Source organism: Pseudophryne corroboree, chromosome 4 (assembly GCF_028390025.1).
Source record: "Pseudophryne corroboree isolate aPseCor3 chromosome 4, aPseCor3.hap2, whole genome shotgun sequence".
Lineage (NCBI taxonomy): Eukaryota > Metazoa > Chordata > Amphibia > Anura > Myobatrachidae > Pseudophryne > Pseudophryne corroboree.
In genome coordinates, this window is record NC_086447.1 from 643,750,872 (window position 1) to 643,764,601 (window position 13,730).

At 44.0% G+C, this 13,730-nt stretch overlaps 2 protein-coding genes across 2 annotated transcripts in view; one reads left to right on the plus strand and one right to left on the minus strand.

Moving 5' to 3' along the window:
* The window catches only part of PCNX2 (pecanex 2), an 809,726-nt gene that overhangs the window by 206,784 nt on the left and 589,212 nt on the right, over positions 1–13,730 (minus strand). The window contains exon 25 of the mRNA XM_063917734.1: positions 2,488–2,700. Coding sequence (XP_063773804.1) covers positions 2,488–2,700 — 213 coding nt within the window. The remainder of the gene's footprint in view (positions 1–2,487; positions 2,701–13,730) is intronic.
* Positions 6,209–8,009, plus strand: LOC134910092 (sorting nexin-3-like). Its single transcript, XM_063917733.1, has 2 exons — positions 6,209–6,393; positions 6,512–8,009. Exons 1-2 carry the CDS (start codon positions 6,244–6,246, stop codon positions 6,836–6,838), a joined length of 477 nt encoding a protein of 158 aa, XP_063773803.1. The 5' UTR covers positions 6,209–6,243; the 3' UTR covers positions 6,839–8,009.

Here is a 13,730-nt window from a genome sequence, read left to right on the forward strand (position 1 = left end):
TTTGCCTACTGTACCTCCTCTAAAAAAGGTGGATGGACCTCTGGATTTTTTTAAAATTTGTGGACCGAAAGGACTGCAGTGTAGGTGTAGGATATGATTTCTTAGCCGGTGCAGCTGCGGAGGGAAGAAAGGTCGACTTACCCGCAGTTGTCGTGGATATGCACGCATCCAGTACGTCCCCAAACAGGCCCTGACCAGTGAAAGGTTGATACTCCACACTTTTCTTGGATTCTGCATCCGCAGTCCATTGGCGTAGCCAGAGTGAGTCCTCTGCGTGCCGAGACTGCCATGGATGTAGCCCTTGCATTAAGCAGGCCAATAGCCTTCATGGCCTCTACCATGAAACCCGCAGAATCCTGTATGTGATGTAAAACAATGTCACCCCTATCCATAGAATCTAATTCTTCCAGTAAGGTGCCTGACCACTTTACTATGGCTCTAGAAATCCACGCACAAGCAATAGTGGGTCTCAGAGCCACTCCTGTAGCAGTGTATAGTGATTTGAGCGTAGTCTCAATCTAGCGGTCAGCCGGCTCCTTTAAAGAGGTTGAGCCAGGGACAGGTAAAACAACCTTTTTTGACAACCTAGATACAGAAGCGTCCACTATAGGTGGGTTTTCCCATTTCTTTCTATCCTCTTCAGGGAAAGGGAAAGCAATGAGAATTCTTTTAGGGATCTGGAATTTTTTCTCTGGGTTTTCTCAGCACTTTTCAAATAAGGAGTTTAATTCCATAGAAGCAGGGAAGATAAGCGAGGATTTCTTATTTAAGGTAACATAAGTCTCCTCTTCCTGCTCAGGTACCTTCTCAGTAATATGCAAAGCATTCTTAATGGCTTCAATCATTAGTTGCATCCCCTTCCCCCCTTCCCTGCATATCCAAATCACCGTTTCCATGTATCAAAATCAGCATCAGTGTCAGCTTGCATTATCTGGGCAAGTGTACATTTTTGTGTGTATGTAGGTGGGTTTTTAGACAAAGTAGTGGGGGCTAAATGCATCATATCCTCCACATATTTTCTCAGAAACTGCGTCTCGTTTTCAGTATGTGACATCCTTGTTGAAATTTGGGACATCATCCTCCTTAAAGAATCCACGCATATGGGTTCGGATCCAGAAGGCTGAGAAAGTATATTGCAGTCTTGAGTACATGGAATTGACTAATCAGGAGAAGATAAACATTCTGCAGTACAGGACACAGCGTCCTTAGACATGGTAGTGTGGAATATGCACACTTAGACACACACACACACACACACACACACACACACACACACAGGAAAATGTCAGATACAGTTTCCCCCAGAGTACCTTCAGAGAATCACAGAGTATAAGGAGCCAGCCACCCCGCGCCTTCTTAGGTTTTTATTATGATAAAAACCCAGCGCTGACTAGCTAACCTTAATAGGCTAACTAGTACCTAATTACACTACCCCCCTGTCTATAACACCCTGTACCGCAGTGGAGTTATATGGAGGGCAGCGCTCCTTGTCAGCATCCTGACTGTTAATCTGCAGGGAGAAAATGGCACTGGTGAGTGCTGGATTCGCTCTGAGGAGAAGCCCCGCCCCTCGCAATGGCGCGCGGCTCTCCCGCACTAAATTTTTATACTGGCTGAGGAATTTTTGCAAACAGTGGGATTAGCCCCTGTTAGCTATTTACCAGTGTAGGGTTTGCGCGCTGGCTCAGGATGCCCCTCCAGCACCGACATACATAAGATGTTGCTGAGCCTTCCATGGAGCGCAGCCTTGTGTGAGCTGCGCTCCTACCCTTGTGCCACCATACCCACCGGCGACCCGCTAACCGGGACACCAGAGCTGTACTCACCACTCTTCTAACTTCTGGCTCTGTTAGGGGGAGGCGGCCGTGCTGCGGGAGTGAGCGGTCGCCTCGTGGGCTTGCGATTATTTCCCTCAGGAGCTCAATGTCCTGTCAGCGGAGTAGAGAACCATTAACTCTTTATTAAGTTGGTTCCTATTCCTCCCTAAGTCCCACGAAGCAGAGAGACTGTTGCCAGCACCCTTCCTGTAAAATAATAAACTCTAGAAAACACTGAACCAAGAGAACTCCCGGGAGCTCCCTTAGCTGTGACCGGCTCCTCCAGGCCATTTTCTAAACTGAGTCTGGTAGGAGGGGCATAGAGGGAGAGGCCAGCCCACACTATTAAACTCTTAAAGTGCCAGTGGCTCCTAGTGGACCCATCTATACCCCCATGGTACTAAATGGAACCCCAGCATCCTCTAGGACGTAAGAGAAATTATTATTATTATTATTATTATTATTATTATGATATGGTTACTGATAGTATATTCATCTCTGTATGGGTCTTCTTCAGTCGCAATTATGTAAATATGTCCTTACTATAGTCAAACTGTATTTGGCCATCCCTCCCCTGATCCACTGAAGCATACAGAGGCACAACTATAAAATCTGCATATAAAAGTAAAGGTATGCTTTTGCTTCGTTAATTAATCCATAATCATCTTACCTTTAAATTCAAGTCCTCGTAGCTGGAAAGTAACAAGACCATTTCCAGTTTCTACCAAATGGACAAATGCATTTAAATAATCTGATGCTAAAATGAAACAGTCACCGGAAGCATAATTTCCCCATCGTCCTAATATCAAGTCTCCACACAATGAGTGCTGAAGAGATCTTGCTAGGTGCTCATAAAAAACTGAGTTTAAGTTGTCATCATTTCCTGGAATGTGAAAAAATGCAAAATACGTATAAATAAGAAGACAGAGAACCTGATAAGAGTTTGACTCAATAATTAAAGAAAGGCAGTGCACGTGTAATCTTTATAATCTTCTGTGTTATTGCACTTTTGACCAGAAACAAAATCTGATCTTAATTAAAGTTCAAATACAAGATGGAAACAATCAGACTGAATATATTATACCATGTGAAACGCTACTTTTTAATGTTGTTTTGAACAAATTTATCGAATGTTCACTCAATAAGTATCATTTACAAATAGAAAAATGTGAAGGAATATTTTTAAATAAATATACTGTTTTCATAGTTATGTTTGTTGTTTTGGCGTTATGAAAGATGGCACTCAACTGACACACCTACAATACATACAGGTGGATACAAATAAGGGGGGGTACTCACGGAGCGATCGCTGCTTAAAATCTAAGCAATCTGACTAGATTGCTTCGATTTTAAGCCTGATCGCTCCGTGTGTACCCCCTACAGCGATAGCGATGTGCAGCCCCGCGCATCGCTATCGCTGGTGCTAGATTGGCCTGCCGTGCAGGCCAATCTAGCGGGTCGCTCATTTCACCCGCTGGGTGAAATGAGCGCCCCCCCCCATCTCCCCCCACATGCTCAGCGCACATCGCGCTGTGCTGAGCGGCGGGAGAGATGTGTGCTGAGCGGTTCGCTCAGCACACATCTCTCCCGCATCGGCCAGGGAGTACTGGCCTTTACACAACTAGATTATAAACATAAAAAGTCCTTTTAACATATGAATTCATAGAAAAGAATGCATTTTCTATTTAGCTTGATTTAAAAAATATATATAATACAGCAGATATATAATTTATTATTGCATCTGAATAAAAATAGCAAAAACAAACATTATAAACATTCATGTAATATACACATGGTCAATAAAGAAAGCATCTATCAGATGGTGCAGAGTGGGATATAAGATATGTAAATATACCAAAGACATTAACAAATGTTCTAAGTGAAATAGGCATAATATCAATAAATGGTGACATAAAAGTCTATGGTATTCAATTCTTTTCACCCCCTTCCACACCCATTTTGTTTGTGCTGATGGTCGTAGAATAACCTTTTCAGCTTGCTGCCCCCGGGGGACTGAGGGCGCCCAAGCCTTTATGCAGCTAAACCTGATTACTATGGGCGCGATATGCACAATAACGGGAATCACTTTAGAAAGAAGATTGGGCGTGATATATCATTTGAATACTGCCCTATGGGCTGAATATAAGAGGATACAAATAAAAGTGCGAGTACAAACCAGAACCTACTTGCTGTGAGATTGGTGCGAGTTTATATCACTATTCGCACTATTTAATAGCCTGTGAGTTGGAGAGTTCAAGACTATTACAATTGCGAGTCTATGCAAGTTTAATTGCAGGTAAACTTACACCTTATAATACGAGTTTCTTTACAAGGTGATTTACACCTTGTAATAAAATTCACATTACAAGGTGCAAGTTTGACAGATGCCTGCATAGATCAGTGAGATCTGTGTCTAAAAGTTGTTAAATAGTGAAAAATCTGTAAAAAAAAAAAAAAAAAATGGAAACCCCCCCTTTCCCTACACACACACACACACTCCTAAAAGCATAACCAGCACCGGGCTCTTTGAACCAGGCATGGTTCAAAGAGCCCGGTGCTGGTTATGCTTTTAGGAGTGTGTGTGTGTAGGGGACGGGGGGGTTTCCATTTTTTTTCCCCACTAGCAGACTTGACAGGGTCCGCTGGCAGAAGCAATCACCCCCTCTAACTAGCCAGCCCAGGCCGGGAATTACTGGGTAAGTGGGGAACCCCCCAACCTTGGGCGGTGGGTGCGGAGTTGATAGCAATTCTGTGAAAGTTGGAATAATATTGTTTTTTTCAGGAGGACTACAGGTCCCAGCAAGCCTTCCCAGCATGCTGGTACTTGAAGCCTGCTGGTACCTATAGTAAACTAAATTTTAAAATAAACACAGGACACACACACTCAAAAGTATAACCTTAATACACACACTAACACACTCAAATACTGAGTACTCACCTTGTCCCTGGTATGTCCGGTCCTCTTCTCCAAATAGAATCTGCTACTGGAGGGGACCATACTCACCTATCCTTTGCGCAAATGGGTTCACTTCTCCAGCAGGCATCCGTGGTTAAAAAAAACTGCATTACTTAAACCAGCTGGACCTAGAGGAGCTTTATTTGTATGCACATATAGCTTCTCATCGCTATTACCGGAATCCATATGTGTTCCATCCAATCAACGCCCATTACCGTGGAAACAGGCCGCTGATTGGCTGTGAGTGCACTGACTGTCAATCACTGCCAACCTGTTACTACCCTGCTAGTAGAGCCCGATGTTGGTTCAAAACTACGGGGGACCCCTACTTGTTCTGTTCCCCAATATTTTTAGAACCAGGGATGGCACCAAGAGAATTTGCTGGTTCACTAAATATAGGAGAACCCTATGCATTTGTCTCCCTGCATTTTGTTTAACCAGGACCAGCTCAAAGATCCTGGGCTGGTAATGCTTTTGAGGGGAAACCCATACCATTTTTCCCCCTGATTTTTAACTATTTAATTAATTTTACACACAGAAGCCTGCACGGATCCACTGATCTGTACAGGCTTATGTCAAACTTACTAGCCAGATGTAGGTCTATTTTTTTTTGTTGCAAAAGTTTGGTAATAATTCTGTTACACCCTATTACATTGTGTGATTTGTATGTTTTATATGGGGAAACATCTGGATGCAAGTTTGCCCCCTGCGAGTAGTGGAAGTGCGAGTCTCATGCAAGTTTGCATGTTCTTGCAGCCTATTACATATGCGAGTTCTGAAATTGTGCGAATTTAGCGCTAAACTTGCAACTGTTCCGAGCTCGTACCCTAATACATTAAGCCCTATAACTGATAAAAGCACTGCAAATTTAAATAGCAACGCCTCAATGTTGATTTACATTAGTTGTTAAAATAAAAAAAACATTAAACAAATAGCAGATAACAAATACTGTTAATTAAACCAATAACTGCAGTAAATCGCAATTGTTCATTGCTTAGGGGCTTATGTATTAATAATAACAGTAATGCCGCCATTATCGCTTTTTCAATGTGAACAAAACTATCCCCTCTATGACTAATATTCAATTATTCAATTTGCGGTCATTTCCGACAGGTTTTTGCCCGTTTTCGACTATGCCGATCCAACTTTTTTTAAATTTGAATTGGCATTGTCGAAAACGGGTGAAATACCTGTTCGAAACGCCGCAAATTCGACAAAAATTGTGGATCCGCGGCTAATCCGCCAATCCATGTGATTTCCGACAAGTCAAAAAAATGGAACTGGGCTTGAATAGGTCAAATCCATATTCAACCTAAAAAAGTCGGAAAGTGAAATTTTTCTGACTTGACGGAAATTCCGACACTAGTTGAATAACCCCTATATCTATTAAATATTGCTCAAAGGAGTCGCGGGCCAGAACGGGACTCGTTCCGCCTGGGCCGTTGGTCGCTTAGTTCTCCTCCGCGAGATATGGCAGAGACTGTGGTGGACACGCGCCGGCTGCATAGTAAGCCGCAGAACCTGAACGACGCTTACGGGCCGCCCAGCAATTTCCTGGAGATCGAGGTGTGCAGCCCTCACACGGTGGGAGTGGGCCGGAACCGGTATACTACCTACGAGGTGCGTCTGAAGATTCCTCAGGTCCTGAAGATTTTAGCAAGTAAAGAAGATTACAGAAAAAAATGAGGGGAAGCTTATACTAAGCAAAGAGAGTGACGAGCAAGAAGTGAGAGGAGAGACAAACCTTCCCATTTTTAAATTGAAAGAGTCTTGTGTCCGCAGAAGATACAGTGACTTTGAGTGGCTAAGAAGTGAGCTTGAAAGGGAGAGTAAGGTGGTTGTGCCAGCTTTACCTGGGAAGGCTCTCTTTCGTCAGCTTCCATTCAGAGGAGATGAAGGAATCTTTGATGACTCTTTCATAGAGGAAAGAAAGCAAGGGCTTGAACAATTTATAAACAAGGTTGCCGGCCACCCTTTGGCACAGAATGAACGGTGCCTTCACATGTTTTTACAGGATGAAATCATAGACAAGAGCTACACACCGTCCAAAATAAGACATGCTTAACCACTGGAAAATAAGTGAAATTTTATGACTCTAAATATTATTTTATGAATATCGTCGGCATGTTACCTTTTGCTGTAATAAGTAACATACTAACAACTTTATTACTTTAAATCGTTGCTTTTTCTTTCCACTCTGGGATCCAGTTCACTTGCTGCGAAAGTAAATAATTAAATACACTTAATCGCAAGGTGCTTTGTGGCAAGGGCTCTAAAAAGTGTGATTTAAACTGTAATGTTCTCGCACTGTACCTTTTATGTACTCTGAACCAAATTTCACACCAGTCGATCTCACTATTAAGATGTCCTTGAATATCTCAAATTTGAACTGTGATCAGCCATGCATTCACAAAAGTTTGCATATTTCCACATGTATATGGAAGGCAATTCTTGGTCCATAGAAAGACAGCAGTGTTAACTGAGTTGTATTCAGTTGTGTTCAGGTCTTCCAGAGAGAGCCTAACTATGGGCTTCACCATTTCTCACCGTTTGGTAATAAGAAGAACTTTGGAGCTTTTATGTCATTAGCCTCTCTGAGTCCGCTTACGTCAGACATTCTGCAGTGTTGTTTGCCTGTCATTTCTCCTGTACTCTGGTAATGGGTAGAATAATGTCTTGTCTTGTCCCCCCATCTCCTTGTGTTTCCTGATGCTTATTGAGAGCTATTTTGTCATTTTTCAAGTGGCTGGTAATTTAATTTTTGCCTTTTTACAGTTGAGGACAATGAAATGGTGTTTGTTTTGAGGACCAAGATTACTTCTCATTAATCACTGGTTTGATTGTAACTGTTGCTCACTGTAGTTGCCTTTTTATGTTCTTGCCACAAAAGCTTTTCACCTTGGCAGTTAAGCTACTTGTGGGATTGCTGTTTTTTTTTTTTTATTAAGTTGAGAAATCTAAAATACACTTCTCCGTTCATATACTTGTATTGTTTAATTCGTATCTGTCTAGCAATAGTTTGGCAGCTAACTGGCACTAACTTTGAATCTCACTCAAGTTTTTCTGCTGCGTTATCGTCCTATTACATTTACTATGCGGACACCTGCTACTCTGTACTTTGTATCTTTAATGTGTAATGTCTACACATTAATATACTTCAATGCTTGCAAAAGACTTTATTAAAAATTGTTACATGGAAATTACTTTATACAAGTATAAAAAAAACCTTTATATGACTCGTCTAATTTTTTGGAAATAAAAGTATGGAAATGAAAAAAAAAAAATATTGCTCAAAGGGACAGGGCATATTGTATATATAATTATGCAGAAACTGCAGTTTCTACATCATGTTATGACAAAAAATTAATAAATAGGCCCCTTATTGTCTGCTGGCTGCAAAATCAGTTTAAATAATTTGTGATATCCCTTCTGAAGAAACCATAGTAATTTGGAGAAATGTGTAAAGGATACAGGGGAGCAGCCCCTAAGTTTAAATATGCTTATAAACTTTATCTCTATTTATCTAGGTTTTTTAAACATAAAATTATGCAGAAATTGCATTTTTATGTATCACCAATATATACTATCAGCCTAATGAAGGAGATTAAACAGAAATATCCAGCAAAAGGGTAATTAGCACTGCAGACTGCAGTCCCCATTATTATCAAACAACGAAAACCTAAGCTTTTCGGAGTTTGGCCCCATTGGAATGTGCCTTCCTCAGATGGCATAAACCAATTTAAGTATATGAGACATATTGTCAGTTTTGGTTACTTTTGATACTAGTTTGGTAATTTAATTAAAAGTCATAGGGGGAAATTTACTAAGCTCCCGATTTTGACCGAGATGCCGTTTTTTCATCAAAGTGTCATCTCGGTAATTTACTAAACACTAATCACGGCAGAGATGAGGGCATTCGTAATTTTTTGCAAGTCCAAGTAAAAAATTACGAATGAATACACCATCGGTCAAAACGCGGCTGTTTAAGTATGAATCTCGGTCATTTACTAAGAAGTGCAAAGCAAAAAACAAACAAACACTGCCGTGAAAAATTACAACTCGTAAAAAAGTGCTAAAAAAAAACAGACCATTTTTTTTTATTCGTGATTGGATAGGCATGCACGGATCCATGAGATCCGTGCATGTATATCAGTGGGAAGGGGTGGGAAAGTGCTTATTTTTAAAAAAAAAATTGCGTGGGGTCCCCCCTCCTAAGCATAACCAGCCTCGGGCTCTTTGAGCCGATCCTGGTTGCAGAAATATGGGGAAAAAAATGACAGGGGTTCCCCCATATTTAAGCAACCAGCATCGGGCTCTGCGCCTGGTCCTGGTCCCAAAAATACGGGGGACAAAAAGAGTAGGGGTCCCCCGTATTTTTAAAACCAGCACCGGGCTCCACTAGCTGGACAGATAATGCCACAGCCGGGGGTCACTTTTATATAGTGCCCTGCGGCCGTGGCATAAAAAATCCAACTAGTCACTCCTGGCCGGGGTACCCTGGGGGAGTGGGGACCCCTTCAATCAAGGGGTCCCCCCCCCCAGCCACCCAAGGGCCAGGGGTGAAGCCCGAGGCTGTCCCCCCCCATCCAATGGGCTGCGGATGGGGAGGCTGATAGCCTTTGTTGTAAAAGAAAAGATATTGTTTTTAGTAGCAGTACTACAAGGCCCAGCAAGCCTCCCCCGCATGCTGGTACTTGGAGAACCACTGTTAGGGTCTCCTGCCCTGTGCTGCCACGTCGTCATGGCAACCGGGAGACAAGTGCTAGTGGAGTAACCTGAGCGCAGCTGATACTCCGGTTCGGGTCTTTTGCTGTGCAGTGGTTATAGGCTCTGTGCACGGCAGGGGATCCGGTGCTGGTTTTTGTGCTCACAGTCTGTGAGGTCTGAGTGGGGCGTGGACAGCACCTGCTTTATAAGGCCTCTTTTCAGGGTAAGCAGATGCTGCTGAATCTTTGTTGGTTAGTCAGTTCATGAAAGTTAGCCAGTACTGTGTAGCCTTGTATTTGTTTGTTGCTTACTGCAAATAGGCCTGGGGATTTGGTATTACACTCTGCCAATCCAGACCTAGCAGTAAGACTGGAGTCAGTCGTTTAGCTTGCTGGGGTTCTGTTACTACTCTGTGAACTTAGCAAGTTTGCGGCTGTATTCTAAGACTTGCCTGTCTAATCCTGTCTCACTGTGCTAGGTGTCAGGGGTCAGTTTAGTGGCAGTAAGCTAAAACCTGTGCACTGCAAGTGAGAAATAGGATTGTGGAGACTCTCCTTGTGTCTATCATTCCATCTCTGACCAAGGAGTTTACTGCCACACCCGTTGGTAACCCTTTAGGGTTTTGCTGTTGCCCTTAGCAACAGCATTTCGGGTTCTCTACGTATTAAAACACAACATCTTGCTTTTTCCATCTGTGCAGTTCTAATACAAGGGAGATACCCAGTTCCTTAGCCTCTGGGCTTCTCTGTTCACTTTGTGTGTATTTTGTTACCCTAATACCTTCTGTGTACGTTATGTCATATTCCCCAGTTTGTCTGTGAGTCCATTTGTTTTGCATAACAGTTCAAACACCAGTACATTCCTGCAGACACTGGAGTGCATAACAGTTCTGACACCAGTACTTTCCTGCAGGCACTGGTGTGCATAACATATTCAGCAGCCTAATACTCCTGTTGAAATTTTGTGGGAATATGGAGCATACCCCTCAAAATACGTTGCAACAGGTGGTCGATCAGGTGCAGGTCCTGACTCGACAATTTAATGATTTGTCCATTAAAATGCACACCTCCCAGGCTGCTGGCGGAGCTCCCGCAGCAGCAGCACCTGCAGGGGTTAAGGAGCCGAAAGTAAATCTCCCGGATCGTTTTTCTGGAGATCGCTCGCAGTTCTTTTGTTTCAAGGAGAGCTGCAAGCTATACTTCCGGCTTAGGCCTCAGTCTTCTGGGTCGGAGATTCAGCGGGTGGGCATAGTGATTTCCTTGCTACAAGGAGACCCACAGGTCTGGGCATATGGGTTGCAGCCTGACTGTCCGTTGCTTAAAAGTGTTGATGCTTTTTTTACGGCACTGGGCATGTTGTATGATGACCCTGACAAGACGGCCTCAGCCGAGGCTCAGATTTCGATCCTTAAGCAAGGGCGAAGGCCAGTTGAGGTTTACTGTACGGAGTTTCGGAGGTTGGCCCATGATACCCAGTGGAATGACCCAGCCCTGAGACACCAGTACCGAAGAGGTCTTTCTAACCAGATAAAGGACCAACTGGTACAATATCCCTTGCCTGATAGCTTGGATCAGCTCATGCAGTTATCCATCCGGGTGGATAGACGGCTGAGAGAGCGTAGGCTTGAAAGGGAGACTGAGATTTCCTTCCTTCCCAAGAGAACCTCAGACACTGAGGAGCCTATGCAGATTGGGGCTACCCACCTCTCCTCGCGTGAGAAGACGCGGAGGAGACAGCAGGGGTTGTGTTTGTACTGTGGGAATAAAGGTCATGTGGTAGTATCATGCCCAGAAAAGCCGGAAAACTTCAGGGCCTGAGGGTGATGGGAAATATCCTGTCAGGCCAGAAGTCAGAATTTCCCAAGAAGACTTTTATCATTCCGGTGACCTTGAAGATCCTCGGTCAAACTGTCAAGACTGAGGCCTTTGTGGACAGTGGGGCCGACGGGGTTTTTATGGACCGCCAATTCGACCTGAAACACTCTGTTCCCTTAGTACCCTTGGCATCGGAAATTGAGATTTGTGGGTTAAACGGGGAACCACTATCCCAAGGTAAAATTACCTCTTGCACTAGCCAGATTTCTTTGTTTATTGGAGCCACACACTCTGAAAAATTGTCCTTTTATGTGACTGTCTGTACTTTTGCCCCATTGGTGTTGGGGTTACCCTGGTTAAGGGCCCACAATCCTCAATTTGACTGGGTCTCTGGGGAGATTCTTAGTAGGGGTTCCTGTTGGCCCATTACATCCACTCTCTATCCCATCTAAGCCATGGACCCACATTTCAATGGATTTTGTGGTGGACTTGCCCAAATCCTCGGGGATGACAGCCATCTGGGTTGTCGTTGACAGGTTTTCGAAGATGGCGCACTTCGTTCCACTGGTTGGGCTGCCATCAGCCAGACGCCTGTCTGAATTATTTATGCTGCATGTTGTGCGTCTCCACGGGTTGCCACTTGATGTGGTCTCTGACCGCGGATCCCAGTTTGTGGCCAAATTCTGGAGGGCATTTTGTTCCGATCTCCAGATTTCTGTCAGCTTGTCGTCAGGCTACCATCCGCAGTCTAATGGGCAGACTGAAAGGGTGAACCAGTCCTTGGAGCAGTTCCTCAGGTGTTATGTCTCCAAGTGTCAGACTGACTGGGTTGCTCATCTGTCCATGGCGGAGTTTGCCTATAACAACGCGGCTCACTCTGCTACAGGGATCTCTCCCTTCCTTTGTGTGTATGGGCATCATCCTAAGGCCAATTCTTTTGACCCCCTGGACTCCACGCCTGGTGGTTCCTCTGTGGTTTCGGTCCTTAGAGGTATTTGGCGGAAAGTGAAGAAAGCCCTTGTGTCTGTGTCATTAGTGACCAAAAGGGTTTTTGATAAGCGGAAAAGACCCTGCAGCTTCAAATTAGGAGACTTCGTCTGGTTGTCTACCAAGAATTTGAAGTTGAGACAGCCATCTCATAAGTTAGGGCCCCGGTTCATCGGCCCTTATAAGAACACCAGGGTTATCAATCCGGTGGCATTTCAGTTAGATCTGCCCCGTTCTTTGGGTATCAATAAAACATTTCATTGTTCCCTTTTAAAACGGGCGATTAGTAATCCTTCTTCCAGTGGAAGACCTTCCCCTCTTCTGATACGTGGCCAGAGGGAGTTTGTTGTTGAAAGGATTCTTGACTCCAAGGTGGTTCGGGGTCGGCTGTCATTTTTGGTGCACTGGAAGGGGTATGGCCCGGAGGAGCGGTCGTGGGTGCGCAGTTGTGATCTTCATGCCCCCAGACTGATACGCTCTTTCTTCTCGCAGTTCCCCGATAAACCCGGTGGTAGGGGTTCTTTGACCCCTCGTCAGAGGGGGGGTACTGTTAGGGTCTCCTGCCCTGTGCTGCCACGTCGTCATGGCAACCGGGAGACAAGTGCTAGTGGAGTAACCTGAGCGCAGCTGATACTCCGGTTCGGGTCTTTTGCTGTGCAGTGGTTATAGGCTCTGTGCACGGCAGGGGATCCGGTGCTGGTTTTTGTGCTCACAGTCTGTGAGGTCTGAGTGGGGCGTGGACAGCACCTGCTTTATAAGGCCTCTTTTCAGGGTAAGCAGATGCTGCTGAATCTTTGTTGGTTAGTCAGTTCATGAAAGTTAGCCAGTACTGTGTAGCCTTGTATTTGTTTGTTGCTTACTGCAAATAGGCCTGGGGATTTGGTATTACACTCTGCCAATCCAGACCTAGCAGTAAGACTGGAGTCAGTCGTTTAGCTTGCTGGGGTTCTGTTACTACTCTGTGAACTTAGCAAGTTTGCGGCTGTATTCTGTTCTAACAACTTTATTACTTTAAATCGTTGCTTTTTCTTTCCACTCTGGGATCCAGTTCACTTGCTGCGAAAGTAAATAATTAAATACACTTAATCGCAAGGTGCTTTGTGGCAAGGGCTCTAAAAAGTGTGATTTAAACTGTAATGTTCTCGCACTGTACCTTTTATGTACTCTGAACCAAATTTCACACCAGTCGATCTCACTATTAAGATGTCCTTGAATATCTCAAATTTGAACTGTGATCAGCCATGCATTCACAAAAGTTTGCATATTTCCACATGTATATGGAAGGCAATTCTTGGTCCATAGAAAGACAGCAGTGTTAACTGAGTTGTATTCAGTTGTGTTCAGGTCTTCCAGAGAGAGCCTAACTATGGGCTTCACCATTTCTCACCGTTTGGTAATAAGAAGAACTTTGGAGCTTTTATGTCATTAGCCTCTCTGAGTCCGCTTACG